We start from the raw sequence: 26,192 nt of genomic DNA on the forward strand, positions 1-26,192 counted from the left end.
TGGCCAAAAGAGGAAGGCAATTTGAAGGGATCCCGTTTCTACTTCCAAATTCTGGACTTCCCTTCCCAGGTGTAAAACCAGGTAGGGTGACCTACCCTGCCAGGGAGGCTCGTGGGATCAGGTGAGCTGAAAGAGGAGGAGCGAAGGACAGGCTGCGGAGTCCTCAGGGGAATTCAGTGAATGAATGATGAGGGCCAACCCAGGAGGCCCCCAGAGCCAGGGGGCATCGCGGGGTCAGAAGCTCTCCCTACTGGACTCCAGTAGCTTCCCTCTGAATCCCACAGCACCTTGTCACCTGCTTTGCAGGGTTGCATGTGGTTGTCCGATCATCCTGTGCTCTTTAAGCGCCAGGTGTGTCCCCCTGCACTGGGTGTACCCCGCATCTCACAGACTCTGGGGCCTTCATATACCTGAGCCATGACTTCTAAAGCCCTCAACTCTTCATGTACTAAACCACAAAGACTTACTCCTGATGCCAAGAAAGAGGCCCCGTCTCCTCCAGCATCCTCACCACCAGCCACTACCTCCTTCTCCTGGATCTGCTCAGCAGGCATGTGGGTCCAAGCTGTCCTTGGGTGGTGAGCACACAGTCCCTGTGGCAGGGCTTTGGCGGGCCACACGGGTTATGGTGGATCCTGTCTCTTCACTTAGTGTCACCCCGCCTGAGCAGGGATGGTGGTGCCATCCAGAAACACTGATGCCCAGGTGACTGGCCCTGGGGATGGTGGATGCTCACTTAAAGTCATAGCCTGTCTGGCTCTGCCCACTTCCCCACCCCTGGCCTTTGCTTTGTTTGGGACCAAGGCTTGCATTCCTGCCTGCTGAATCTGGAGTGTTCTTCATGGGTTGGTGCAAAGCCTCTGCAAAGCTCGCCCAGGCCCCTTGCCTCCTGCAAGGCTGTGATGTGTGATCGCTCACTCCAGTCACCTGCTGGCTTCCTCCAGACCCTGGACCCTGGGCACCTGTTACAGCAGCACGCCCCCCTCGTCTTATTGGTCAGCACCTGACACGCAGCAGGTGCTCAAACAGTGAGGCTGGCCTCGACTTGAAGGGGAAAGTTAGGGGACAGCTTTGGTCCTGGGCAGATGTGTGGCCTGTGAGACAATCTCTTCTGGGAAATCTTTTCCTCAAAGGGAGGGTGCCAAGGTTTCCCTGCACCTCCAGGTCTCTGCCAGGGAGCTCACAGCACAGGGTGGGGGCCTGTGCTGGGGGCTCATGCCTTAGGAGGACCCTGCAGGGACTCCAGGCCCCACGAGAGACTTCGGCAGTTGGGACATGGGGACTGATTGGGATGAGGGATGCAGTCTTGCCTCTCACTTGCTCTGTTACGTGTTTTCTTGTTTTCCGTGTCTCCTTTCTCCCTTAGATTTGCAAGGCTGTGTCCCTGTCCCCAGAGAGCTCCCCCTACCCACCCAACGTGCACTGCGCTTTGGTTCTAAGTGGGCCCAGGGGAAGGAAATGAATCGGAGATGTGACCTTGCAGTGTGGTTCCTGGAAAACTTCTGCCTGGAAGCTCTCCTGAACCCCACCCCTGCCCCTCAAGGGACCCAACACGTCACCTGGGTACCCCCCACCTAATGCCCTACAGTCACTCAGCCCCGCTCCTCTGACATACTCACCCAGGTAGGGGGTGTGTGTATCAGCCTCTGGAGGCAAGGGGCCTTGTTTTACTGTCTCTGCTCAGTAACTGTTTGTTGATTGAACAAATGTGAGCCATCCTGGCCCCATAAAGGGTTCTGACCCTCAGCAGCTCCTCTGTGGGTCTCCTGTGATGGTTAATTTTATGTCAGCCTGACTGGGCCATCTCCTGCCAGTGGTTGCTCTGGTGAACCCTAATACACCTTCCTAGGGTGTTCCTTCCTCACCTGCCCCTGGCCTTGCCTTGGTGAGATGGGGACACATCTGCCCCCACCAAAGTGGGAGGCACAGGAGATGCTGTGGCTGGGCCCCTCCCACAGCGGGGTATGCCAAGCCCAGCCTACAGTGCCCACTTCCAGTCACGCCTCTAGTGACCACGGCCCAAGGGGCAGCACCTTTCCAGAAGCTCCTTCGTCCTCTGCTCACTGGGAAACTGAGCCCCACCAGCCAGGATGGCTGCCTCAGGACGAAGAGCTCCAGGCCTGTGGGCTGTCGGCTCAGTCTCCAGCATTACACTGGGCAGCGACAGCCCTCTGGCACAGGGCGGGGGGGCCTCCCTCCACATGTGGCAACAGAGTTAGAAGTCAGGGCACTGGGACTGGAAATCAATTTATTTAACCTAAAGTCAGACGTCTGCGGGTCGGGTCAGGAACAGAAGATGATGGTGTGAGTGTGCTGATGGCCTCGGAAGTTGAACCATCTGAGAGCCCTTTTCTCAAATGTCCAGCTGGCCAAGAACCAGAGTCCCTCCTGCTGGATGCCAGGGACCCTTGGGTTCTTCCCACACTGAGGAAGGAGTTGTGACTGGAGGGTGGAGAGAGGTCAGGAGTGGGTTCCCTCCTTGGCTGGGCCTTCATGGTTGGGGGGTGAGTGGAGGGGGGACCTTGACCTTTTGTGCTCAAGGTCAAGCCAGCTGACCGCGGCGGGTGGAGACCCCCAGGCCTCCTGAGCTCTGGAGGAAAGTGACTTGGTTTGGGGGTAGAGGAAGAGGGCACTGAGCTGAGAGAATCCTTCCCTGTTCTGGACCAGGACAGTCAGGGACTGTGGAGGTTCCCACTGGGAAGTGACATGCCCACTCCCTGGCTCCAGCCCCACTGAAGCGAGTGGACCAGAGCCGTGGGCAGTGGGCCATGATGAGGATACCCTGTGCAGCCCGGAGCTAGACACCCAGCGAGGAGCTCTGAGCCCAGGAGGAGAAGGCACGTTGGGCACCTCACTCCTTCTTGCCTGCCGGGGCCAGGCTGCGGGTGAGCAGCTTGGAGTGGCCAGAAGGGGCCAGTGAGGCCCCGGGAGGGGAGTCCAGCTTCACCTTGTCCAGGATGGTCTTCTTGATGGCGGCTGGTGAGACCTTCTCCCGGTCGGCCATGGACTGCAGCTCTCTGGGGAGACAGTTGAGGAGGGCTGGGTCCAGGGCCCCGCCTCCTTCCGAAGCCCAGGTGTCCGAGGGGAAGAGGGAGGAAGCCCCAGCTCCCAGCAGCTGCCAGCCCAGGAGGCTGCTGGCTGTCACTCCTGACTCAAGGCCTTTGCTCCTGCAGGCCCCTCTGCCAGCCACCCCTCCCCTAGACTGCTGCCCGGCTGCCTCTCACCTCATTCGTGTCAGCTCAGGATCCCCAGTCTACCAACAGCCCCTCAGATGCAGAGCCCCCATGGCCCTGACCAGACCTAGGCTCACCTATCTCCCCGAAGGCTGGTGCCAGGAGGGCCGCCCCACGCCAGAGCCTCACTGCCATGTGGTAGCACTGGGGTACACCCATGGGCTTGGACTGGAGAGCAGGCAGGGTGGTGAGAAAGGTGCCTGTCCACCCTGCAGACCTGAACTTGGGGCCGTGACTCTGAGCCCAGATGTCAGACTGTGTCAGTCCCCTGCTCTCTGGTTTTCTCTGCTCGCATCGAGCCTTCCTTGTGCCAGCGCACCTGGGACTCTCTCAGTCTCCCAGGAAGGCCGAGAGGAAGATGGTACCACCTGCCCCTGGTCCCCCTTGCCTGCCTCCCTGTCTCGGGTTGTCACCCCAGACTGAAGCCACAGGTAATGTAATGACGTGGGGCGCACAGTCCGGGCCCAGAGACAGCCCCTCCTCGCAGAATGATGGAAGGTAGTGAGGGATGCTGCCCACTGTAACCCCAGGGAACCTCAGGGCTCCCCACGCCCTGCCCGGTGCCAGGCCAGAGCTTGAGAAGCAGCTGCTGCATGAATGACTGAGCAGGTGGGCAGTGGCGGGGGCCCACCGTGTGCGGATGCAGGAGGCCTCCACCGCGTTGATGAGCAGGGAGCGGAAGCCCCCGCTCTCCAGGACGTGCAAGGCATGGATGGTGGCCCCACCAGGAGAGCAGACGTTGTCCTTGAGCTGGCCTGGGTGCTGTTCAGAGTCCAGTAGCATCTTGGCGGCCCCCTGAAGCCAGAGGGGGTTGCTGAAGGCTGTGAGGGCACTGCCCCCAGCCCCAGCCACCCCAGCACCCACTGATGCTCCACCCATCCGCCCCAGTGCACCACCCTTGGTCCTGGCAAGCAGTGGCCCCCACCAGAGGGTTGGGAAAAACACTGACCAGCAGAGCCTGGGCCCCGAGGCGGACGGCCAGGCGCCGCGGGAGCCCCATCTTCACGCCCCCGTCAGCCAGTGCGTCCAGGGCTGTGAACGCCTGCCAGGAGAGAGCACCCAGGCTGCTGTCCCAGGTCTTCTCTCCTCTTCCTCCGGGCAACAGTGAGTCCAGCAGCTCTGCCCACAGTGGCCCAGAGCAAGGAGGAGGGTAGAAGACCAGCAGGTGTACCCTGAGGTCCTGGGACCTGCCAACCACCGCCCACCCTCCCTAGTCCTCACGTAGGCTGGGCCGCTGCCACTGAGCCCCGTGACGGCGTCAATCAGGTCCTCCTCCACCTCTGTACAGAAGCCCACGCTGCCCATCAGCTGCTCCAGGAGCCTGCCATCCTCCACCTGGGCGTGGGTGCCCGTGGCGTACACAGTGGCCCCCTCCCGCACCACGACCGGCGTGTTGGTCATGCAGCGGATGACTTTGGGGGCTGGCTGGAACACCATCAGCTTCTGGAAGAGAAGCCGGCTGTGTGTCCATCCCAGCCCCTTGCACACCAGGCCGTGCTGGGTGCGGGTGTGAAGGTGCTCTCCCAAATGCATTCTCACTGTGGGCCGCGCCAGCACACCCACCTCACAGACGGAGAACCGAGGTGCAGAGCGGGCCAGCGCACACGTCCACCCTGTCTCCGGATCCCGCTGGGCCTCGACCCGCAGCACCCACCTTCTCAATGGAGCTGATGGTGACGCCAGCTGCGCAGGACACCACGATGTGCCGCTCCTCAATGTCGGGGCCGATCTCATCCAGGATGAAGGGGATGATGTGTGGCTTCACGGCCAGGAAGAGCACGTCGCTGTGCTGCACGGTCTCCTTGTTGTGGGGCGTCAGGTTCACCCCTATCTTCTGCAGGGAGCATCAGGCAGGCTCAGCCTCCCTGGTGGCTGGCTGGTTCTCTTAGTATCCTCCAAGGCCGAGGGCCCCATGTGTAGAGCAGCAGAGAGGATGCTAGGAGTGTGGGCACTGCAGGGCTGGCGGCTCAGGGCATGCGGCTCTGACACCCACTAACTGCCCTTAAAACCCAAAAATGGAGGAAGCTTCTGGAAGGTGTCCCTTTTGCAGCCAGAAAAGGGAAACTGCATCTGTGCCACAGTCCTGGCACACTCCACCTAGGGTTGCAGGCTGCAGCCCCCTGACCCCTGCTTTCCCGATGGGAATGGTAATGCGGGTAGGGGTCTCAACCTGGGAGCCTGTCCCCACCCTTGGACCTGGGGCCCTAACTCAGCTGTGGCAAACCAAAGCTGTGTTCAGCCCCCAGGTTTGTCTCCCCTGTGCCCACTGTGGCCCTCTCTGGTGGTTCCACCTGGGGAACCCCATTCCAACCAGCACCCCCTCCCCACCAGCTGCGCAGGTGCCCGTCACCCAAGTCCCAAGAACTGAGTGAGGGGGACTATCTGCAGGTCAGGAGGCAGGGTCTTTGAGATACTCCAGCCCAGGGACCCTCTTCTCACTGGGGTGGGGGGCTGTGCCATGGAGTCCCCCTCCCCAACTGGGGGCTCTACTCCTGGTCCTCCAGGGCTAAGAGTCACACGCCTGCCTCCAGACACTGACTGACCACTGTGGGCACAGCTGCTGGTCACCCTTCATGGTGCACCTACCCTGAGAGCAGAAACGGTGGCCAGGTCCATGTCTGGGGAGCTGGCCATTATCTTGTGGGCAGCCAGCACTCCTGTGGGAGACGGAGTTGCTCCCTCAAGGCCAGTCCTGACGTCCCTCCCCTACATTCCCAGGAGGGAAAGCAGAAATTCCACCACCCAGGTTATAAGCCACCCCCATCTTACTCCAAACATCCCAAGGCTACCTTTTCTCACGGGTTCAAATGAGGCAAGTTACCAAAACCTCACTTTCACCCTTCAGCCTAGTGAAGGGTAACTGGCCGACCCTCTCACCCCTGGCCCCTTCCTGGCGATAGGGCCTACCTGCTGCTGTGAAGCCCTTGGCCAGGGCAAAGGCCAGCTGGCCAGCTCCGATGAAGCCCACACTCATGGTGTCCGGAGGCTTGCGCCCACGCCCTCACAGCTGGCACCGGCTCTGCAGGAGCAGATGCGGGACAATGGGGCAGAATCCAGCGCAGGAAGTTAGGCGGGCAGTGCCCGGCCTCCTAGCCACTCCACCGCCCCCATCCTAGCCGGTCTAATTCTCCCCTGCTCCGATGCTCCCACCCACCATAGCCTCCCGACCTGCTCCCGAGGGTCCCAGACAAGGGGCAGGAAGGGGCGCGCTCGCCTCCGTAAGGGGACAGGAATTGGCCGTGGGCAGGGGGACCGATCGGCGCCCGGGCGCTCCCAAGCCCTAGTCGGCCTCCCCACGCCCAAGGACCCTGTCCAGGTCTGAGAGCCCCGGTAGAGCTCTCTCCACGCCGGAGCCGAGGGCGCAGGCGCGCATCTCCCTCTGCCTAGCGGAACCACCGCCCGCCGGAGCCGGACCGGAGTCTGGCTCCGAGTTACCCAGTTACCCCGCACGGGTCGCCCCCTCTCCGAAGCACTGCGCCCGCCACGCGGCACCCGCGCCCAGCGGCCCCGCCCTCGGCGCCCCAGCCAGTCCGAGGCGCGGTCGCCTTGGCGCCGACCAATCCGAGGCCGCGGGCGGTGCCGAGGAGCCATTGCATCATCTGCTCGCCCCCGCCCCCTCCCGTGGGGCCCTGTCTCCCCGGCGCTCCCGATCCCGCGTTCTTCGGACTCCGGCCCCCAGACCCAGTCCCGCCGGCATCCATGCCCCCGAATCCGCGCCCCTTCGGAACGTCCCGCGGACCCCCGCTCCTCGGGACCTACGCCCCTGGATCCGCGGCCGCGGACCCTGGTCCACCGGACCTCCTCCCTCTGGACCTCGGCCTCCGAATCCCCCCTCCCCTTGGGCCCCTCCTTGGGGACCCAGGACCGCTCCTGGGAACTGAGAGCGCCGGGGGAGGGGCGGCGGGAGCCCGGCCCTCAAAGAGCGGCCCTGGGCGGGGGCTCCCCACACGGGACCCTGTCGTTGGCCACGGACACCGACAGGTCAGGCTGCGTCCCTGACCACGTGGCCCAGGCTTACTGTTACTGACTTGATCGTCGCGTTTGGAGGAGCCCAACTGTGTAGCATTTTTTCTTTCTCTTCTTTCTTGTATTGCTTTTTTTTTTTTTTTTTTTTGCTGTTTTGTTTGCTTTCTTGCTTTTTTGAGAGGAGAGAATTGAAAACAATTTACAAAAAAAATTTGCAGTATATCACTGTTTTGATACTATATTTTGTCACTTAAGTTTTTTTTTATTGTTCCAGGAGGCTCCGAAACGGTATCTCATGCCTTCTCGGGATCTCAGAACCGGGAGGCACCTGGGAAGTCTAGGTCACCCCCTGTGAGCTGGACTCCTTCCCGCCTGGAGTCTCTCTTCTGCAAGTCTCTTCTAAGGCTCAGGGGCCCTTTGGAAGCTGCCTGACATGGGGGACCACAGGCCTGTTACCACGTGGACCTCCTCAAGCTCGGGGTGGGTGGTGTCAGCTAGCAGACAGGAAGATGATCCTGTTGTCCCCAGTTCGCACCGAGCACCCCGTGTCTCTTGACATCTTGTCTGCAGCATCTGTGGAACTTTTTTGGCCCTGGGTTTTTGGGAGAACAGGGCTCCAGTCCTGTCTCCCTGAGGATGTGTGCAGGGTTCATATATGTTGAGTCTGTCTGGGCTTCAGGATAGTCTGGGGTCCCAGTCAGCAGCAGGGTTAAGAGCAATCATCACTGACAACCCGTCCCCCACCAGGGAGAGAGAGAGCAGCTTTATTCTCTCTGTTCTCTATCTTAAGTGATGACAGGCTGTTCTAAAGTAATTTCAGCATTGCTTGGACGTTTGTGCCCCAGAAGCAGGGCTGTGAGTTCTCCTTGACACAATAGCCAGGAGCACCAGACCACTGTGTAGTGAGCATGTGTACATGGCCGATTTCCAGGTCTCCGCAGATGTTTGTCTGTCCTGGTGTTCAGTCCTCACCCTTGTGTGCAGGTGCAGGGGAGAGCTGCAGTAAGTTCCTGTCTGGGATGGACTGCTCGAGGAGTGGCCCAGACTCAGACCCAGAGACACAAACCTGGGCGGGGTTCCCACCACTTCTCACCCAGCTGTTTGCCATCAAAGAACAGAGCCCCTCCTTTAAAAAGTGTTGTTTCTCAAGTGACAAGAGCAGATAAGCCCCTCCCCCAGGAAGTGAGAGTCCCTGGTCCAGGGAGCGGGCATCATCAGGACGATCCCCAGGCCAGCCTCCCAGAGGACAGAGGACATATGCCGTGCCTATCATGAGACTGGAACCACTCCCCTCCTCCATCTCCCCCCACCAGGTTCTTTGAAGCTTAGGGTGGGTGGAGCTGTGAGAGCAGAAGTCCACAGGACAGTGAGGAAATTGGGGAGTTGGTGACAGATAGCTCATTTCAGAAATTTGGTTAGACAAGGAAGGAAAACCATCCCAGCCTCCCCATGGTCTGGGTAGGGTGTGACCCAGAAACTGCTTGGTCACCTGATAACGCACCCCCACCCCGATGTCAGGCAGGGTCCTCAGGACACCTCCAAACACAGCAGCTCCACACCTCCGGGATCTGCTGCTAAACTCAAGACACCCGCCTCTCCAGGTTAAAGGACCCTGTGCGTGTGCCCTCCCCAGTGGGCAGGTGGGCAGTTTCTCTCTTGCTGGGCACAGCACCAGCACAGGGAGCCCTGGGACCCTGTGCCTGTAAGCTGCTGGGGCTCTGCTGCCAGGAGGCAGGAAAGCCCAAGGGGCAGGGGAGGGCATGTGGGGCTGGTGAGTGCCTAGGGTTCCTTCCCCCTCCTCCTCCCCTTGCTCCCCACCCAGAGGACACTGCTGAGCCCCTTCCTTGGGAGGCTGCCCCTCACCGCCAGAGGACCCTGGCCCCTGACAGCTGCCTCCTTCCTCAGCCAGGCTCAGTCTAGGCCCTTCTCTGGCAGCACGCTGAGGGATGGCCCAGGAGCTGCAGGTGGCCCCCGCGCCCTCTGGCCACCGCCTCCTCAGCAGAAACTGCTCAGCGCAAGTCAGCATTGGTGTTTATTTCCTGCTCAAGGCTGTGGGCCAAACGGGGTCAAGTGACTGCTGTGCTTGGTTGGCCGGTGGGCTGGCCCAGTCTGGGCCTTTGAGTGGGAGAAGCTGGCTGCAGTGTGGGGGACAAGGGCCCCAGCGGGCTCTGGCTGTCAGTGGTCAGGCAAATGAACATTTGAGTGGAGGTCGTGGGCCTGTGAGCGCCAGTGAGGTGTCTGGTGCCCAGACTCTGTGTCCCAGTGGCTGCCCCAGGTTGGCCCTCCTCTGGGTCAGGGCTGCCCCAGGCCAGTCCCTCGGGACTCACGGTGGGCACTGCAGAAGCTGCTGCATGGGGGGTGGGTAGACGACGGGAAGCCCCGGGCGTCGGCTCCAGCATCCTTGCTTGGCTTCAAGAGACTGTGATGAGGAGGAGGCTGGCGAGCCATGAGTCCTGATTCCCAGCTCCTTCTCCTGGGGCCGGCCCGGATGCCCCAGTAGGGCCCTCTTTGGGCAGCTGTCCTTCCAGGGTTCCGGGCACTGCCCCACGCCCCTGCGCTGGCCCAGCTCTGGCCCCCTCCTGGGCTCCCTTCCAACTCCTTCCCACACCTCTGGGAACTGTCCCCTTTTCAACTCTGCTTAGGTCACTCAGCCCGAACGTGGGCTCCAGACCCTGGTGGACAGTTAGGGCGGACTCCTTAATCCCAGCCTCGGGGTCCCCATCTGCAAAGCGGGTCATAACAGCAGCTGCTTCAAAGGCTTTTCATGTGTTGCACTGCCCAGCACTAAGACAGGGAGTGCCAGCAAAGGGAGAGCGACAGAGACAGAGAGGGAGTGGGGAGAGGGGTGGGAGCCGCCTGGCAGAAGCCTCTCCTGCCGCTTTGGCCCCCTCCGCCCCACCCCGAGCGCAGCTGCTGGGGCCACCAGAATTCCAGGCCCGGCTCTCCTGGCTACCTCCCTCTGCTCATCCTTGGGGGTCTGGGTTCACCTGGGTCCCTTCGTGACCTCTGAAAGCAGAGGTGGGTGGGTCGCTGCCTGTCCAGCTACAAGGTGGGCACAAAGCGGATCCTCTGGGAGTAGGCCAGGTCGGCGACGTAGAGGAGCAGGTTGACGTAGGTGAAGGTGGCCACCACCAGCTGGCTGTCCCAGGGACAGCTGCCCGTCGGGCAGTCGGGGGGCCTCCTGGGCTCCCCGTACTTGGGGTCGAAACAGAAGACAGGCCAGATGACCGCAGCGCTGAGGTAGAGGAGCACGGCCAGGAAAGTGTACATCACCACCACGCGGTCGAAGGGGCAGCCCAGGTTCCCTGTGTGTCCCATCACGCTGAGGGCCACCACGGCCACCGTGGCCAGGAAGCACAGGCTGTAGACGGCCACACACCACTGGGTGGCCATGTAGCGCCCGTAGCGGCTGTCGTGGACCAGTGCGCCGAATATGATGCAGGCTACGAAGGCCTGGACGATCTTGAGGAGCCCCGACACGGTGGCCATGTAGCTGGCCACCTGGCCTGGCCGGGCTCGGGTCAGGGCCACCTCTGTGGCGTAAGCCAAGAAGAGGAGCCCCGCGAAGACGCTGGCTGCCAGGCGGAAGTCCCTGGCGGTGCAGCCCTCGGGCTCGGGTGGGCACTCCAGCCGCGTAAAGTAGAGCGGGTAGATGACGGCGGCCGTGGCAGACAGCAGCGTGGCCAGCATGGCGAAGGCTGCCGTGAAGTTTCCCCAGGACAGGCGCAGGCAGCTGTGCAGCCGGGTGAGCTCACAGGCCACCACCAGGACCGAGAGTGCGAAGCAGAAGCCCCAGGCGGCCATACAGAAGGTGCCCTGGACGCCCGCGAAGCCGCCCTGGTGGGCCACCAGGCTGAAGGTGGTGCAGCCGAAGGCCAGCTGCAGCGCGCGGGCAGTGCCCACCGGGGACGTCACAGCGCCCAGGTGCAGGTAGCCGCCCCCGGGGGGCTCCATGGTGCTGCCCATGTGGACGGCCTCGTCCCCGCCGCCCCACACAGCGCCTGGTGGCCCCGGGGTCTCTTCCCTGTGTCTCCTGCGGCAGCGGCAGGTGCCGGCAGCCCGCAGTGGCGGTGACGCGGGGTGACATTGCAGCAGAGCCGCCTCTGCCGCCTGTGTGGGGAGGGCCCCCCAGCGCTATAAATAGGTGACTGTGATCAGAGCTCTGGAATAGCAGCCTGCACGCCGGTCCCCATCCCAGAGGAACATCTGACCCTTGCGTCCCACGCCCAGCCCCTGCCCAAACCATTAACCCCTTGGCTGCTGGCACCGCCCCCACCTCCGAAGCACCTGCATCTGTCGGTTAGTCGCTCCACTGCCAGTGGGAGAGGGGAAGGGAGAAAGGCAGAAAGGGGCCGCCTCCAGGGGCAGCCTGTGTTGGAGTGGGGGAGGGGCGCAGTGGCGGTTGGGGGTTGCTCTGGGAGGGCTGGGCGGGTATTCCCCTGGTGTCCTTCCTCCAAGAGGGCTTGGTTAGGAGCTGGGGTGGTTTCAGGACCCCACCGTCTTGTCAGCTGTGATTCCTGGGAGGTGGTGGGGAAGGGGAGTGGAGACCCCGTGCCCCACTCCCAAGGGTGCCCGCCCTCATTCTGCACAGCCCCAGCCTGACCTGGGAGGTGGAGTTCTAGTTACCATTTGAGGGGGGCACAAAGGAGCTCTTTGCTCGTCCCTCCTAAACATGTAAACACTTAGGAAAAAACTCAACCTTCCCATTTTTTAGGCAAAAATATTTAAAATATAGGAAATATCTTTGAAGATTACGTGTTTTTGACTATAAGAGTAGAACCTGCTCAGGCCCAGTCAGGACAGGAACAGGTAGAGGAAAACGGCCTGTAATTAATCTGCCTGTAATTCTGTCTCTTGGCTCAACCGGGATGAACATCTCGTGTATGCTGTTGGCCCTCCACATGCACAGGTTCTCTATTGGGGGGTTCAGTCAACCGCAGATTTAAAACATTCGGGGGAGAAAAACTCCAGAAAGTCCCGAAAAGCAAACCTTGAATTTGCCCTGAGCCAGCAACCATTCACATAGCATTGACTTTGCATCAGGCATCACAAGTCATCCAGAAATGACTTAAAGTCTCCGGGAGCGTGAAAACCACAGGGAAACAGAGAGACTGCTACGATGAGCTACCCGCCAATCAACTGGGCAGCCCGGAAGAAATGGGTAAGTTCTTAGAGTCATGCTGTCTTCCAAGACTGCACCATGGAGAAACTAGAAAACCTTAACAGACTGATCACTAATAGAGATTGAAACATTAATTAAAAACCTCCCCCAAAATAGAAGTCCAGGACCAGATGGCTTCATATGTGTATTCTACCAAACATTCTATCTTTCTCAAAATCTTCAAAAAATATTGAAGAGTAGGGAAAGCTATGAGGCCATAAAAATAAAAGATTAAAAAAAATGAAAGATAAAAATTGAAAAAAATAAACGATAAAATTGAAAAATAAAGTCTACAGGAGGATTTGTATAAGTTATATGCAAATACTGCGCCATTTTGTACAAGGGGCTTGAGCGTTGGTGGATTTTGTTATCCTGGGGGGTCTGGGAACCAGTCCCCCTCTGACACCAAGGGACGACTGTATGCACATCCTTATGTATATTTCCCCAACTTTTCATTTAGAAAAATGTCAGGTTTACAGAAGAGTTGCAGAATAGTGCAATGAAAATTCACACCTCTTTCTCCCAGATTCGAGAATTATTAATATTTTGCCCTGTTTGTGGTCTGACTATCCCTCTCTCCAGTGATAATTCATAACAAATAATAACATTAATTAATTCTAGAGATACAATAATTCTCCCCTAGATACTTCCACGGACACCTCCTGAGAAGAAGGCAGTTCCCCTACAGAACCTGAACATGGCGATGGCATTTGGGGAACTGAAGCATGATCACCTAGAACACAGTCTGTCTTCAGGTACCCCGACCTGTCCCCAAAATACACTTTATAGCTCTTTGAATTTTTGCTCCGGGATCTGATTGGAATCATGCATCTGGCTGTTGTGTGTGTCTGTTCCCTTTGTTCTGGAATGGTCTCCACTATTTCTTTTCTTTTCTTTCCTTTTTTTTTTTTTTTTGCTAAAAATACCTTTATTTTCCTTTGAGAAAGTCCCTCCTCTGCTCCATGATTGCATGCAGTCTTTTTTTTTTTAATTGAAATGTAGTCAGTTACAATGTGTCAATTTCTGGTGTACAGCACAGTGTCCCAGTCGTGCATGTACATGCATTTATTCATTTTCATATTGTTTTTCATTAAAGTTTATTACAAGATATTGAATATAGCTCCCTGTGCTGTACAGAAGAACCTTTTCTTTCTTTCTGTCTTTGCACATTTTTTGGTTTGTTTTTATTTGGGGGGCAGGTAATCAGGTTTATTTGTTTATTTTAACGGAGGTGCCCGGGGATGGAACCGAGGACCTCTTTCCTGCTGAGCACATGCTCTGCCCCTGAGCTGCGCCCTCCCCCTCCACTTCTCTATTTCACAACACTGTTGCTTTGAAGAGCCCAGCAAGCAGCCTTGCAGGTTCTTTCGATGTGTACTTTGTTTCCTCGTGGTTGGATCCTGGCTAAACACCCTCGGCAGGAAGACCACGCGGGAGATGTGGTGTGGGAGGAACCTCGGGTGTCAGCCATGCCAGACTCAGCACCAGCTGCTGGAGCTCCCTGGGAAGGGAGGTGCATGCCCTCGGGGCTCCTTCCTGTCCTCTTCACACAAGGAAACAAGCTGCTTAACCTGAGCTGCCTGGTCCCGGCAGCCACCCATCCCCAGAAGGGGCATGTCTGGAACTCTCCAGGGAGCCACGCCCAGACCAGGGTCCTCAGAGCCTCTCCTGGGACCAGATTTCCTGACCCAAGTGCCACGAACCCCTGGGGAAAGCTCTTCCAGCTCCACTGGGTGGGCCAGGCCATGTCTTCCCCTGAAATGCAGCCGGAAGATGCAGGAGAGGGTGAGGGGAGGACCCCGGGCCTGGGTCCCACCCGTTCCCCTTTTCCCAGTTACTCTCAGCTCCTTCTCTGAAAGGCGCCTTCAGAATCTGAGAACAAATCCCCAGCAGTCACCTTTCTTCACTTTGCCGTCCCGGCTCCCTGCCCTTAACTAGGCACAGCCTCCCCCTTATCAACAGCCCTACCAGAGTGATGCATTTTTTACCATCAGTGGACCTACACTGACTCATCTCCATCCCCAGAGTCCGCAGTTTACATCAGGATTCACTCTGAGGGTTGTACCTTCCGTGAGTCTGGACAAACATGTGACGACAGGTCTCTGCCAGTGCGGTACCACGCAGAGCTGTTTCTCGGCCCTAGAAGCCCTCTGTGCTCCCCGTCTTCATGCCTCCCTCCCCACCCCTACCCCAGGCAACCACTCCTCTTGTCACTGTGTCCATAGGTTCACCTTTTTCAGGATGTCACAGAGTTGGGCTCACACAAAGTGTAGCCTTTTCAGATTGACTTCCTTCCCTTAGTCACATAGATTTAAAGTTCCTCACGTCTTCTCACAGATTGGCAGCTCATTTCTTTCTAACGCTGAGTAACTGTTGTCTGCAGTTTATTTACCCACTCATTTACTGAAAGACATCTTGGTTGCCCCTGTCCGGAGTGTTGTTGCCACTACAGGAATCACACGATGCGGAACTCGTACAGCAGCAGCATTGCCAGAAAAGCCGGGTCATGGGCGAGGAGAGCTCAGCATGTCCCCTCGATGGCCGCGCCGAGCCCTGCAGGTTGGCTGGTCCCCACTGTACTCGTGGGCCCTGGGCTCCTTTTGCCGCTGGTCCCCCGGGGAAAACACAGAGGCCGGAAGTAGGCTGAGCCTCTTTTCTTCTTTGTCAGGAACATGGGAGGAAGGGTTTATTCACTGGGTGGAATCCCATCGGGCCAGACCCACAAGTGTCGTGTTCTGTGTGCCTGGCACGCCCGAGACACACAAAGCCGCCCTCTGATCCTTTTCATTGGCCTCGGACGGAGTGAGGACCTCTGTGTGTGTGATGTCCCCGCCTGCTGACAACAGACAACAACTGCTGTCCAGCCAGCGCCTCCGGGGCCCCCAGCCCAGCTCCGACCGCAGCGCGGCTGCTCCCTCCGAGCAAAGCCTCCCCAGACTGGTGACGGCCAGGCCCCTTTCAAGTCCTCCAGCCTCTCCTCCCGCTGGGAACCCACGGCCGGTGGGTTGCACGGAGATTCCTGTTCATGGTCCTCCTGGGAGGCCGAGGAGGGGCTGCTCTCGAAAACCAGCAGCCGCACTGGGGAACTCTTCTTTCATCTCCAGCGTTTGGCCGCTCCATCCCTGACCTCACCATCTCCCTTGGCCTTGGAGACTCCGTGGGTTCCCCCTGGAGACTGTGGAGAAGTGAGTGGTCCATGGAGGAGACCATGAATGGGTCACTTGGTTCCCCCCGGAGAAGCCGATGCTGGTGCTGAGTGGGCCTGAGTTGGAGCTGAGCACCCGCAGGGCATATCCCCGGTCTGGTGGGGGAGAGAGGACGGCCGGGTGTCTGGCAATTCTCCCCACTCTGGAACAGAGCTGCAGAGGCGGCAGCTGGGGGTGGGGGTGGTTCAGAGGCTGGGAGCAGGGCCCAGGCTGACCTGCTGACTCCTTCCTCTGTCCCTCTCAACACTTCACAGAACCTCTCTGGGCCTCAGCTTCTTTACCTATCATCTGAGTTTATCATAAGACCTACTTGCAGGGTGACGGGAAGGAATCGTGCACCAATGCACGTGGGGCCCCAAATGCAGGGAGAGGAGCACCCAGGGCACCGTGCCCGTTGGCCAAGCCACCTCCAGGGAGGGCCCGTCAGTGTGTCGCCCAAACCGCAGGGGTGTCTTTGACCTGCACCCAACGGATACGCTGGCCCGCGTGCAGTGATGGCGACTCGGGCCCGCCACACAGCATCCCAAAGAGGGTGAAGCATGACGCCCGTTGCTGACCCGGAAGGTGCCACCTGCCTGCAGCTCTCTGTGGCCCCAGGATGCAGGGTGAGGTGGAAACCAGGCATGCAGTCGTGTGTGTGTGTGTGTGTGTGTGTGTGTGTGTACACGGGGAGGCCGGGATCCTCTAGAACTGGCCACAGATGCAGACCTGGGGGCCGGACTGGAGGGAGAATGTTCACCCTTCCACTCTTTGCACCTTTCAGATTCTGGACCCTGTGCACGTGTGACCGAGGGGAGTAACAGAGTTCAAACTTCTAAGAAAGTGTTGGCTGGGTAGGGAGCGTTTGTGGCAAAGTTTTGAAACTGGAGGTTGCTGGTGGAGACACGACGTCGTGGACATGGAAATGGTGAGTCGTGCACTTAGAAATGGTTGTGACTGTCACCCAAGAGCAAAATAAAGAAGACAGGGAGCTTATCGCTCCCAGGGGCTGCCTGATGCAGGCCTGTGACCTCTGATTGTGGAAATGGATGAACAGAAGGAGCAGGGGTCAGAGGTCAGGAGGCTCCAAAGTCACCCCCAGTCTCCCTGCTGCCCTTGGGTTGGGGGGGGAGTCAGGGTTGGGCGAGGGGTGTGAGAAGTGGGCAGAGTGTCCCCTCAAATAAACACATCTACAGGGCGAGTCTCTTTTGTTATCCTTTTTTTCATTATTTAAAAAAAATATGTTACAAAACAATATCATTCACCATATATTTCTTGCTAATTTTCCTTTTAAAAAAAATTAAAGTAATAAAAAAGTCACTTTATAAAATAATACAAAAGGGTGGGAGAGGGTGGGGGCTGGCTGGGAGGTGGCTCCTGGGCCAGGGGCTGAGGGATCTGGTGCTTCTGGCTCCCCAAGGTGGGGGGAGGCGGTGGCGGGGAGGGGGGCCGGGGGAGGCGTCCCAGGGCCGCAGAGGGGCTGACTGCAGGCCCACCTTCCCCGAAGGCAGTGGGAGGCAGTGCAGGCTGTCGGCAGGTGGGGGGTGTCCAGACCCAGGGTGGGGACGGCCTGGCCACTGTCCCAGGAGGGAAGGAGGGCCTGGCAGGGCGGCCAGGGGCGGGCCCACTAGCTCTCGCTGCTCAGCATCCCGAGCAGCTTCCCAGGCTCCAGGCCCTGCTGCTGTGCCACCTTCTGCACATCGAAGCCCATGTGCATGAGGAACTGGGCCACGTTCATCTCCTGCCCCGTGACCTGGTCCCGGATGGTGGGGCAGGAGGGGTTGCAGTGGGGCCAGGGGCAGCTGTCCACCAGGTGGACTGGGCAGCCCTGCAGGGGGACTTTGCGGGCCTTGTGGCTGTCGTGGAGGCTTCTGTCCCAGCAGTGCAGCGCCCGGGGCAGCGAGGTCCCTTTAACCTGGACGTCTGTCCAGTGGCTACAGACAGAAACCCAGGTTGGGGGTCACTCGGGGAGGGGCCAATCAGGGGACGGCCTTGCTACCGCAGAATCCTTGCTACACAGCTGGTATGTAAGTCGCTTTGAAAGCCCCAGGAAGGAGCCAGAGCCTGGGAGGGCGGAGGGCAGGCATGCTGGGGTGGGGGCGCCTCATGTTTGGAGCAGAGCCAGGGATGCGAGCTGTCCCAGGGCAAGGGCCACTGACCTCCGGGTGATGATCTCGTGGGAGAGGCAGGCAGGGGCAAAGCTGGCCCTGTTGAGGAGAAGACAGCCTGTGAGCAACCATCTCCCACCTCAGCCCCTTCCCTGCCCCAGAGCCCACAGGTCTCAGTTCCCCCTGCCCTCCGCCTGGCTACCCCCTCCCTCTTGCCAGGGTGCCAGCCCTCATGCTCCCTCGTCAGCCCTGTCCCTGCTGGCCTCCACATCCTGCTCGGAGTGGGGGCTCTCCTGGACAGGTGAGTACTTTGTTTTTCTTCTTTTTTAAAAAGATTTAAGGTTTTTAAAAAATATTTACTTATTTATTTATCTATTTGGGGGAGGTAATTAGGTTTATTTATATTAATTTTTTTAATGTTAGTTTTTTTTGTTAGTTTTTGGGGGAAGCAATTAGGTTTTACTTATTTTTAGAAGTGATGCTGGGGATTGAACCCAGGACCTCCTGTGCCTGCTAGGCACTCACTTCGTCACTGAGCTATGCCCTCCCCCCGACTTCAGTTTTTGTAGAAGTTTCAGGTTCACGTCAAAGTGGAACGAAGATGTAGAGAGCTCCCTTTTATCCTCTGCCCCCTGACACACACAGCCCCTCATGAGCAACAGCCTCCATCAGATGGCATCTTTGTTACAACCAAGGAACCTACGCTGACTCATGACTCATCTCCATCCCCCAGAGTCCACAGTTCACATCAGGGTTCACTCTGGGTGTTGCACCTTCCATGAGTCTGGACAAGCGTGTGATGACAGGTCTCCACCAGAGTGGTACCAGCCCAGCTGTTTCTAGGCCCTAAAAGCCCTCTGTGTCCCCCGTCTTCATGCCTCCGTCCCCCAGCCCCCAGAAACCACTGATCTTCTTACTGTGTCCAGGGTTTTGCTTTTATCAGGACATCACAGACCTAAAATCACACAAGCAGCCTCCCCAGACTGGCCTCTTCTGCTTAGCAGCATGCACGTGGATCTCCTCCGTGTCTTTTGATGTCTCAGTGGCTCACTTCTCTCTCACTCTGGGTCCCACTCCCATCTAGGGGGCCACAGTTCATCACCGACTGAGGGACGACTTGGCCACTTCCTATTTTGCCATCTTGGAGGCCTCTGTTTTTCAGTCGAGGGGTTTACTGCAGAGGGGTCTGAGGGGGATCCCCAGCACTCACGGCACGTCCTTGAGCGTGTTTCGAAGCTCACGGCCCAGGTTCTGGATGTAGAGCCACTGGCCCTCCTGCACCGGCTGCCCCGTGAGGTGCACATTGTCCACAGTCAGCTGGGCCTCATCAAACAGCCACTGCACCACGAACACCGGGCCTGGGGCCAGGGTGACGGCTCAGCTGGGCCCCAGCTCCTGCTGAGCACCCCCCCCCCCAGGCCTGGGGTCCCGAGGTGGCAGCCAGGCTCTCCCTGCAGGGTGCCAGCCGCCAGACCCCCGACCACAGCACCCTTCCTTGAAGAGGTGTCTTGTTCCACCCCGACCTTGGCCTGGTTCCCAGGGACTCTGCTTTGACCAAAATGTGGTGACAACGTCCCCCCAGGCGTAGAGCTGGGATGCCAAGGCACCACGCAGGGGCATGGAATCCAGGCTAAAGCACATTCTCAACTGTGGGTGTGGCCGGGTGACCTACCACCCTGGTTTGCCTCGAACCGAGTGGACTTTTTGTGTCAAGACTGGGAAAGTCCTGGCCAAACCCAGATGACTCTGTCACCCTTCCCAGGTGGGGCAGTGGCCTCCGGGCCCTGCCTCCTAGGGCTTGACTCCAGCTGGGTTGTCAGCAGGGGGAGAAAGTCTGGACACCGTCCCTGCCCCCCGCCCCCCGCGCTGCGTGCCCACTCACAGCGCAGGGTTGGGTAGACTTTGTAGCCGAAGAAGCAGTTCCACTCCTCGCCCTCCTTGAACTGGCGCCGGCAGCGCTCTGGGACCACGCCATTCCAGTACCTGGGCCACACGCGGCAGGTTAGCTGCCCCCCGTCTTCCACAAGCTTGGCCACCCGCTCTGCACCCACCCTGGGCCCTCTGCACGGGGGGCCACGAGGCCAGGCAGGGCCCCAGAGTGTGGGACAGGTCCTCCCTCGCGGGGCACCTGATGCCCCGGCGGATGGCCTCTGTGGGAGCGCAGGTGATGGTGTCGATGCAGTCCGTGCGGCGGTACTGCTTGTTGTCCAGGAACCAGCCGGAGTCGGCCAGGCCCCGCACCTGGATGGCCGGATAGCCCAGCTCCTCCAGCTGCTCGGCCACGCGGTCCACGTTCAGCAGCACCCCCGTGGCCCCCGCGCTGCAGGGAAGGTGGGACGTCAGGCCAGGTGGACGTGGAAGGATGCTCACCTCCCACGGAGCCCACCCAGCCCCAAGCCCATCCCAAGGGGACAGGGATCCCCATGCACTCTGAACTGCCAACATTGTCTGGGTTCCTGGCAAGACTCGTGGGCTCATCAGGGTCCTGAAGGCAGAGAAGGGCCGGGGGGGCTGCACTGACCCAGGGTCAGGTCATACCACTTTCTCCCACCCCTCCTTCCCTTCCTCTCTGTTTCCTCATCGGAAAGTGAGAATGACCTGTGTGGCCCAGGCCCCTTCATCTAGCTCTCGGATGTCCCCCTGGGTCCCCTACACGCCCGCAGTGATACAGTGGCCAACAGGTGGAACCCCTGGCCTTGGAGGTACATTGGTTCACAGATAACCCCTAACCAACAACCGAGGTCACTGCAGTCCCAGGCTTCCCTCACATCCAACAACCACGGTTCCAGAAGAGTCCTCTGGACAGCTTCTCCTACACAGCACGTGGGGGCCAAGCCTCCAGGACACCCTAGGATGCTGCTCTCCCCGGCCGCGGGTCTGCCCAGGCTCAGCCCCCTCCTCTCCCTTCCATGGGCACCCTGCCGCCCCAGCCCCAGCCCAGCCCACCTGCTCCCTGCCAGCAGCAGCACCTTGGCCCCGCTCAGCCCTTTGCCCAGAAGCTCGCGCACCACCTCCTGGATGATGAGGGCGCCCATGAAGGCGTACTCGTCTGCACGGGGAAGGAGGATGCTTCGAGTGGGGGCCTGGGCAGAGAGCAAGGCCTCCTACCCCCAGGTTGGAAGGGGGAGGGATAGAGCTGGGGGCCTGGAGGGTCTTCCAGGGGATGAGGCCAGGGGCTGGGGTAAACTGGAGGGAGGTGGATCAGGTATACAAGGCTGTTCTGAGGGCCCTTCCCCAGGGAACACCCAGAAGCGAGGCCCCCCAAGGGTCAGGCCTGCCATGTACAAGCCAGCCAGTGGGTGCTGGAGACGGGCACCCTGGGACACATCAAAGGGTTAGAGGAAGTGACGAGGCTGAAAGTCTGTATTTCCCCAGAATCTCCATCTCCCCTGCCCTGGCTCTGGGAGGGGGAGGGAGGGGGAGGCCAGGGGACTCACTCTTCTCAGACTTCGATGAAGCTCCACTCCAGACGTCACTGGAGCAGTAAGGGATGAAGCTGTGACACAGGGATGACGTGAGCCATGCTCCTCTGTTGCCCGAGGACCCCAGGAAGGACCACCTTCCCCAGGAAGGACTCCTGAGGTTAGGACCCCTGCCCCAGGAAGGATCTTTCCCAGGACAAGATCCTCCCAAGGACAAGACCCCTCAGATGGACTCCCCCCTAAGAGCCCCCTTAGGAAGGACTGTCCACGAAGGACTTCCGTGGACAGGACCCCCAGGAAGGACCCCTTGCCCCTTCTTACACCATGTTGGCATTCCACCAGTGGGGGTTCTCCTCTGGTTGGGAGGACAGGATCCCCGTGCCTGTGGCCGGGAGGACAGAGGCAGTGGGTCTTTCTGGGGGGGAGGGGGCATGCAGGGATGAGGACGGCAGGAAGGCTGGGGATGTGGGGGTATCCTACTTGGCCCCAGCAAGGAGGTGGGTGGTGACACCTGCCTGAACCAGGGTGGCCAGGGAAGTGGGGAATGGACGAGTTTAGTTACTGCACAGAGTCACCATGGCCAGGATGCCCAGCCAGGCTGTGATATCTGGCATGGCCACTCCACCAACTGCTTTCATTTAGGGACCGACCACGTACCGCGCAGGCACGGTGAGCCCTGGGAAGTTACCTGTGGAATAAGAATGAAGGGTGAGTGTGAGTGCTCCCTACCCTTGGGGGAGGGGAGGGGTGGATGGGGTGGGGCCTCTCTGGGGCTCTAGGGAGTGAAGGAAGGGGGCTTCTTCCAGAACTTCAGGTTTTTAGCCCCCTTCCCCCAGCAGGGGACTCCTGGGCACTCCATGGCCTGCTGACCTGTGCGAGTGCGTGGCCAGTCCTTGGAGCTCATGAGGCGCCTCATGGTGTCATACCGCGAGTCGCAGTTCTCCCGGTTGAAGCAGTACCAGCCTCCTGTGTGCACAGCCACCACCTCAGGGTCCAGTGCCCAGGGGACCCTCGCCCAACCCGCCTCCTCAGCCCCCTGGGACTCACCTTCCAGAAAGAGTAGCCACCGTCGGCTGCCCTTGGATTCTTTCAGGTAGTAGCTGCAAGGGAGGTCGGGCAGAGCGGGTGGTCAGCTTGGGCTGCAGGGCCCAGCTCCGGGGAGGAAAGGGTCATTCCACCTGTCGCCGAGCGCCCGCGCCGCACGGGGGCGCCAGCGGCCAGGCCCCCGCAGAGCGCGCTCGGCCCGGCCAGCATCGGCCAGTCCCGGGAGATGGCGCTCGCGGGGCGGGGAAGGGCGGCGAGGGGCTGTGTGGTCCGTGGAAAATCCCCACGGCCCGCCCCGCGCGGGACGCGCTGTAACTTCGGCGCCCGAGGCCCGGCGCGGGGGAGGGGGTTCTTCACTGGGGCTGGGGATTCTCCTTGGGACTCGCAGTGGCGCTTGGAGAGTGCAAAGCACCCTCGCTGGAAGAGTGTGCGTGGGGCAGAGGCACTGGGGTCGGACAGGCGGGCGTGGAGGGGCGCGGGCGCCACAGAGGCGGGTCGCAGCCGTCCTACCGAGGCCCGCTCTAACTTTGCGTTCCTCGTGTTGTGGAGTCGCTGAGGGCATGGGTGCCCCCAACTCCTCCCCAACCCCCAGCCTCGTATCCTTCCTTCATCTACTTCGGGCTGGAGATGGGCGAATGCCGCACCCTAGGTTCTTCCGTCCCACCTGCGCCCCCTGCCTGTCTCTCCGGCTGGCTGGGATCCCTGGCAGTCCAGGCAGCCGCAGGCAGCAGACGGGGCGAGTCGAGCTGGGGTGGGGGTGGGAGTACGGGGGAGGACTCTCCCCGCCCCGCTGTGTCGCCTCCTCCTGCTGGAGCCAGGGCCACTCTCGGACCGCCATCTCCCCGCCCAGGGACCGAAGGACGCGAGCACAGGGGCTGGGCACCGGTGGCCGAGGGGTCAGTGCCCGGGCTGGCCTGGTACCAGGGCTTCAATCGCTGCCCCACCCCCCGCGCGGCGGGTCGCCGAGCCGGGCCCTCTCCGGGGCCAGCGCCTCCGAGGCTCGACGGGAGCCCTCTCCCCGGGGCGAGCACCGCTGAGGCCAGCAAGGAGGGTCCAGCGCAGAGACTCCGTGCGTCTGGGCGGAAACAGGGAGGCGGTGGTGCGACCCCACTGGCGACAAGACGGCCCGCGGCCCCGGGGCCACCGGCAGGGGCGCGCCGGTCGCGCGGGCGGTTGCGGACCTTACCCGGCGGGGCTGCCGTCGTTGCATGTCACCGACGTGTTGAGCAGGAGGTGCAGACGCAGGTCCTCGTTGAGCTGCTGCGCTGAGCAGGGGTACAGGGACTGCGCCAGGCTCTTGACCTGCGCCATGAAGCTGTCCATGTTGCCCTCCACGGCCGTGAAGTCCAGCGGGAAGCTCTCCACCGGCTGTCCGGCCGCCGGCGCCGCCTCGGCCCGGGGCGGGGGCGGCGGCGGCGGGGGCTGCTGCTGGCCACGGCGCCGCCAGGTCTTCCTGCCCTCGCCGCCCCCGGCCCAGTGCAGCAGGCCCAGCAGCAGCAGCACGCGCACCCCTCGGCCCATGGCCGCGCCGCTCGGGCCCGCGGCCACCTGCGGAGAGCGGGCGGCCTTGAGGCGGCGCGGGGGCGGGGACGCCGGGCCGGGGGTGCCCGGGCCGCGGGGCGCCAGGCGCGCCTGCTCGCTCGCACCGCTCCCCGCACTGGGCCTGGCCGAGGAGGCGCGAGCGGCTTGGCGTCGAGGCTCTCGGGGCCGGGCGCCGTCGGCCTGGGCAGCTCGGGCTCCGCGCGCAGCCGGCCGAGGGCAGCGCAAGGTCTGGGTGCGCTGGCTCCGACCCGCGCCAATGAGCGGCGGGGGCCGAGCCTGGGCGTAGTTTGCGGGGGCCGCGGCGGCCCGGGTGCCCGCGCGTTAGATGTGCCGCCGCCGCCGCCGCCCGGGCTCGGCGGAGGGGGAGGGGGCCGCGCTCGCTCTTTTCTTGGCGGAGGCATCGCCTTTTCTTCCCAAACCGCAAGCCTGACGGAGGGGCCTGGACTACCCCGCCGCGGCCGCCGGAGGCGCTCCCGGCCCGGCTCCGTGGGGGGCAGCGCGGCCCGGCGGCCCCGGCGGCTCATTCACCGCGGCCAGCCCGGCGCCGCCGCCCCCGCCCCCGGGCGGCTGGAAGGGGAGGCGGGGGGAGGCGGGCGGGGGCCGCCGGGGAAGGAGCGGGGCTTTTCCGCGCGGGGGGAGCTCCGTCCGCCACGCAGCCGGCCGAGCCCGTCGAGCCGGGGACTCAGGGGGCGCGTTCACCTGAGCCGCCGGGGTCCCCCTCGCCCCCCTCCGCCCAGGGCCAGAGCAGCCCGCGGGCGACCGGGACCCCGGGCCGCAGCCCCCACCCCGAACCGTCCCGGAGCCCCGCGCTCACCGCGGCCGGCGCGGGCCGCCCCGCGGCCCCGACTCCTCGGCGTCGCTCGCCCAGCGCCAGCCCGCTGGTACGCCCGGCTCGGCTGCCTCCCCTCTGGCGCTGGCGCAGAGCCGCCCGGGACTTTTATCCAGCGGGGCCCCCGGGATCAAAGCGACGGCGGACACAGGGCTCCGCGCCGAGGGGCCGGCAGCAGCGGCGCCGGGGCCTCCCGAAGGAGCGGACAGGTGTGGCGCGAGGCCCCGGCGCCCTCGGCGACCTGCGGGAGGAACCGGGCGCCGCGGCACGGCGCCACGGGGGAGTCGCCCTGTCCCGCGCCTGGGTGGACAGAATCTGAGCGGCCCTCCGAGGCAGCGGGGGCAGACGGGGCGCTGCCACCTACTGAGGTCGGTGGGCCTCGGGGTGGGGTCCTGGATCCTCCCCGCGTGCACCCTGGCTTCGTGCCTCCCTCCTCCAGGAGGATCCCCAAGAACCCCTCCCTCCCCAGCCGCCACTGGGGCATGGGCAAGGGTCGAAGAGCTGCAGGCTTGATCTCTGTTCAGTGACCTCCGCCCAACGTAGCACCTCTGCTCCATCATCTCACCTTCCCAGCGCGCTCACTGGTGGCAGAGGAGATGCCTCCTCAGAAATCAAAATGGGGTGGGGTGCAGGTGTTCACTTGGGAGGCTTCCGCCCTGGCCGGCTGGGTGGATGAAAGAAAGAAAAGCATTTATTCAGCCTCCACACACTCCAAGTGCCATCGGCAGCTTTGGTGGACCCCTCATTCCCCTCCCAGCCGCAGCTCCGTGAATGTCATCACGCCATTTTAGAGACAGGGAATAGGTCTTATGGAACTGGGGTCTAGAACCGGGGCGGGGCTCCCTGAGCCCCCTCCTAGTCCAGGGCAGTGGGGAAGCTGTGTCCCCTGGGAGGCACCTGCAGCTCCTCTGGGGCAGGAAATTAGAGGTTGCGGGAGTTTCTGGCAGCAACGGGGACCCCGCTCCTGCGTTCCTCCTGCCCTGTTGGCCCCAACCACGGTCCTCACCAGTCCTGGGGCCAGTATCGAGCTGCAGGTTAGAAAGTTACAACACCCACCCTGCACACCACACAGCAGGCCAGGCTCTTGGAAGACACTCCAGGAGACCAGACAGGGCCCTTGAGAGCTGTTGGGTGAGGTTTAAGCTGGAACTTAAGCCTCAAAGCTGAAGATCAGGCTGAGGTGCCCTGGAGGTCGGCCTTGCCTGGGGTCACGCAGTGAAGGAAAGGGCAGGTTGTGAAAAATACAAGTCCTCCCCACTGGCACTGGGGAGCAGCTGTGCACCCATCTTCCTGATGAGGGAAACTGAGACTCAGAGACACTAGCGGAAGAGTGGACGGGGAGTTCTGTTCATCTGGAAACCCACGCCGGCCACCCCCCTGTAGTCAGGCCATCGTAATGGCCACGTGTGGGGCTGGCCAGAGGCAGGCACTTCAAACAAAGGTCCCCCAAATGACAGTGTCCCCCTTGCCCCCGGCTACCTAGGCATCGGGAGAACCTGTCCCAAGAGCCCTCTACCTCTGGGAGCCAGTTATTCCAAGTCCCGGGCAGGGAGGCTCTGCTGCCAGTGGGACGTCATGCCTGCCTAGGGTCGTGCTTCCTGCTGACCTGGCTCCCAGCCATTTCCTGGCAGGGAGATCCTGCGCAAGGCCCGCGACCTCTCTGTGTGCCTCCATTTCCTCTTCTTCAAAGCGGGGCAATGAC

The 26,192-nt window shown here is 61.2% G+C and overlaps 3 protein-coding genes and 1 long non-coding RNA gene across 8 annotated transcripts; 1 reads left to right on the forward strand and 3 right to left on the reverse strand.

Annotated features, from left to right (window-relative positions):
- Nucleotides 1–2,231: 2,231 nt before the first annotated feature.
- On the reverse strand, nt 2,232–6,773 carry PYCR1 (pyrroline-5-carboxylate reductase 1). Of its 5 annotated transcripts, none has more exons than XM_074344009.1 (8): nt 6,677–6,773; nt 6,141–6,252; nt 5,820–5,890; nt 4,888–5,067; nt 4,455–4,676; nt 4,183–4,275; nt 3,865–4,028; nt 2,232–3,017 (listed from the first exon to the last, which is right to left on the reverse strand). In XM_074344009.1, exons 2-8 carry the CDS (start codon nt 6,205–6,207, stop codon nt 2,852–2,854), a joined length of 963 nt encoding a protein of 320 aa, XP_074200110.1. In that variant the 5' UTR covers nt 6,208–6,252; nt 6,677–6,773; the 3' UTR covers nt 2,232–2,851. The 5 variants fall into 5 exon arrangements, with proteins under 5 accessions (XP_074200110.1, XP_074200111.1, XP_045369425.1 ...); XM_074344010.1 differs by having other exon boundaries at nt 5,820–5,939; nt 6,677–6,693; XM_045513469.2 differs by lacking the exon at nt 6,677–6,773 and adding an exon at nt 6,448–6,670.
- Nucleotides 6,774–9,218: 2,445 nt separating this feature from the next.
- On the reverse strand, nt 9,219–11,374 carry MYADML2 (myeloid associated differentiation marker like 2). The gene has a single exon (XM_010950643.3). The coding sequence runs from the start codon at nt 11,163–11,165 to the stop codon at nt 10,242–10,244; it is 924 nt and encodes a 307-aa protein (XP_010948945.2). The 5' UTR covers nt 11,166–11,374; the 3' UTR covers nt 9,219–10,241.
- Nucleotides 11,375–11,533: 159 nt separating this feature from the next.
- On the forward strand, nt 11,534–16,746 carry LOC123615591 (uncharacterized). Its single transcript, XR_012499702.1, has 4 exons — nt 11,534–12,360; nt 13,004–15,360; nt 15,465–16,171; nt 16,330–16,746. It is a non-coding gene; the product is annotated as an uncharacterized LOC123615591 (long non-coding RNA).
- Nucleotides 16,747–16,800: 54 nt separating this feature from the next.
- NOTUM (notum, palmitoleoyl-protein carboxylesterase) lies at nt 16,801–24,595 on the reverse strand. The gene is made up of 12 exons (XM_074344011.1): nt 24,476–24,595; nt 23,306–23,667; nt 22,123–22,175; nt 21,946–22,041; nt 21,397–21,457; nt 21,091–21,149; nt 20,600–20,702; nt 19,782–19,973; nt 19,536–19,636; nt 18,864–19,011; nt 17,705–17,752; nt 16,801–17,479 (listed from the first exon to the last, which is right to left on the reverse strand). Exons 2-12 carry the CDS (start codon nt 23,638–23,640, stop codon nt 17,173–17,175), a joined length of 1,503 nt encoding a protein of 500 aa, XP_074200112.1. The 5' UTR covers nt 23,641–23,667; nt 24,476–24,595; the 3' UTR covers nt 16,801–17,172.
- Between the last annotated feature and the right edge of the window lie 1,597 nt (nt 24,596–26,192).

The sequence above is a fragment of the Camelus bactrianus genome, chromosome 16 (genome assembly GCF_048773025.1).
Source record: "Camelus bactrianus isolate YW-2024 breed Bactrian camel chromosome 16, ASM4877302v1, whole genome shotgun sequence".
Lineage (NCBI taxonomy): Eukaryota > Metazoa > Chordata > Mammalia > Artiodactyla > Camelidae > Camelus > Camelus bactrianus.

Bases quoted from the DNA above. Each gene is read 5' to 3' on its own strand.
- PYCR1 (XM_074344009.1), bottom strand. From the start codon at position 6,207: ATGAGTGTGGGCTTCATCGGAGCTGGCCAGCTGGCCTTTGCCCTGGCC. The intron at 4,276-4,454 runs GTGAGGACTAGG...CTCTCCTGGCAG, and splicing joins GTGGCAGCGGCCCAGCCTAC to GCGTTCACAGCCCTGGACGC. The intron at 3,018-3,864 runs GTGGGCCCCCGC...CTGTCTCCCCAG, and splicing joins GCCTCCTGCATCCGCACACG to AGAGCTGCAGTCCATGGCCG.
- MYADML2 (XM_010950643.3), bottom strand. From the start codon at position 11,165: ATGGGCAGCACCATGGAGCCCCCCGGGGGCGGCTACCTGCACCTGGGC.
- NOTUM (XM_074344011.1), bottom strand. From the start codon at position 23,640: ATGGGCCGAGGGGTGCGCGTGCTGCTGCTGCTGGGCCTGCTGCACTGG. The intron at 21,458-21,945 runs GTCAGCAGGCCA...TCCCGGCCACAG, and splicing joins CTGGCCACGCACTCGCACAG to GCACGGGGATCCTGTCCTCC. The intron at 19,974-20,599 runs GTGGGCTGGGCT...CCTTCCCTGCAG, and splicing joins CTGCTGCTGGCAGGGAGCAG to CGCGGGGGCCACGGGGGTGC.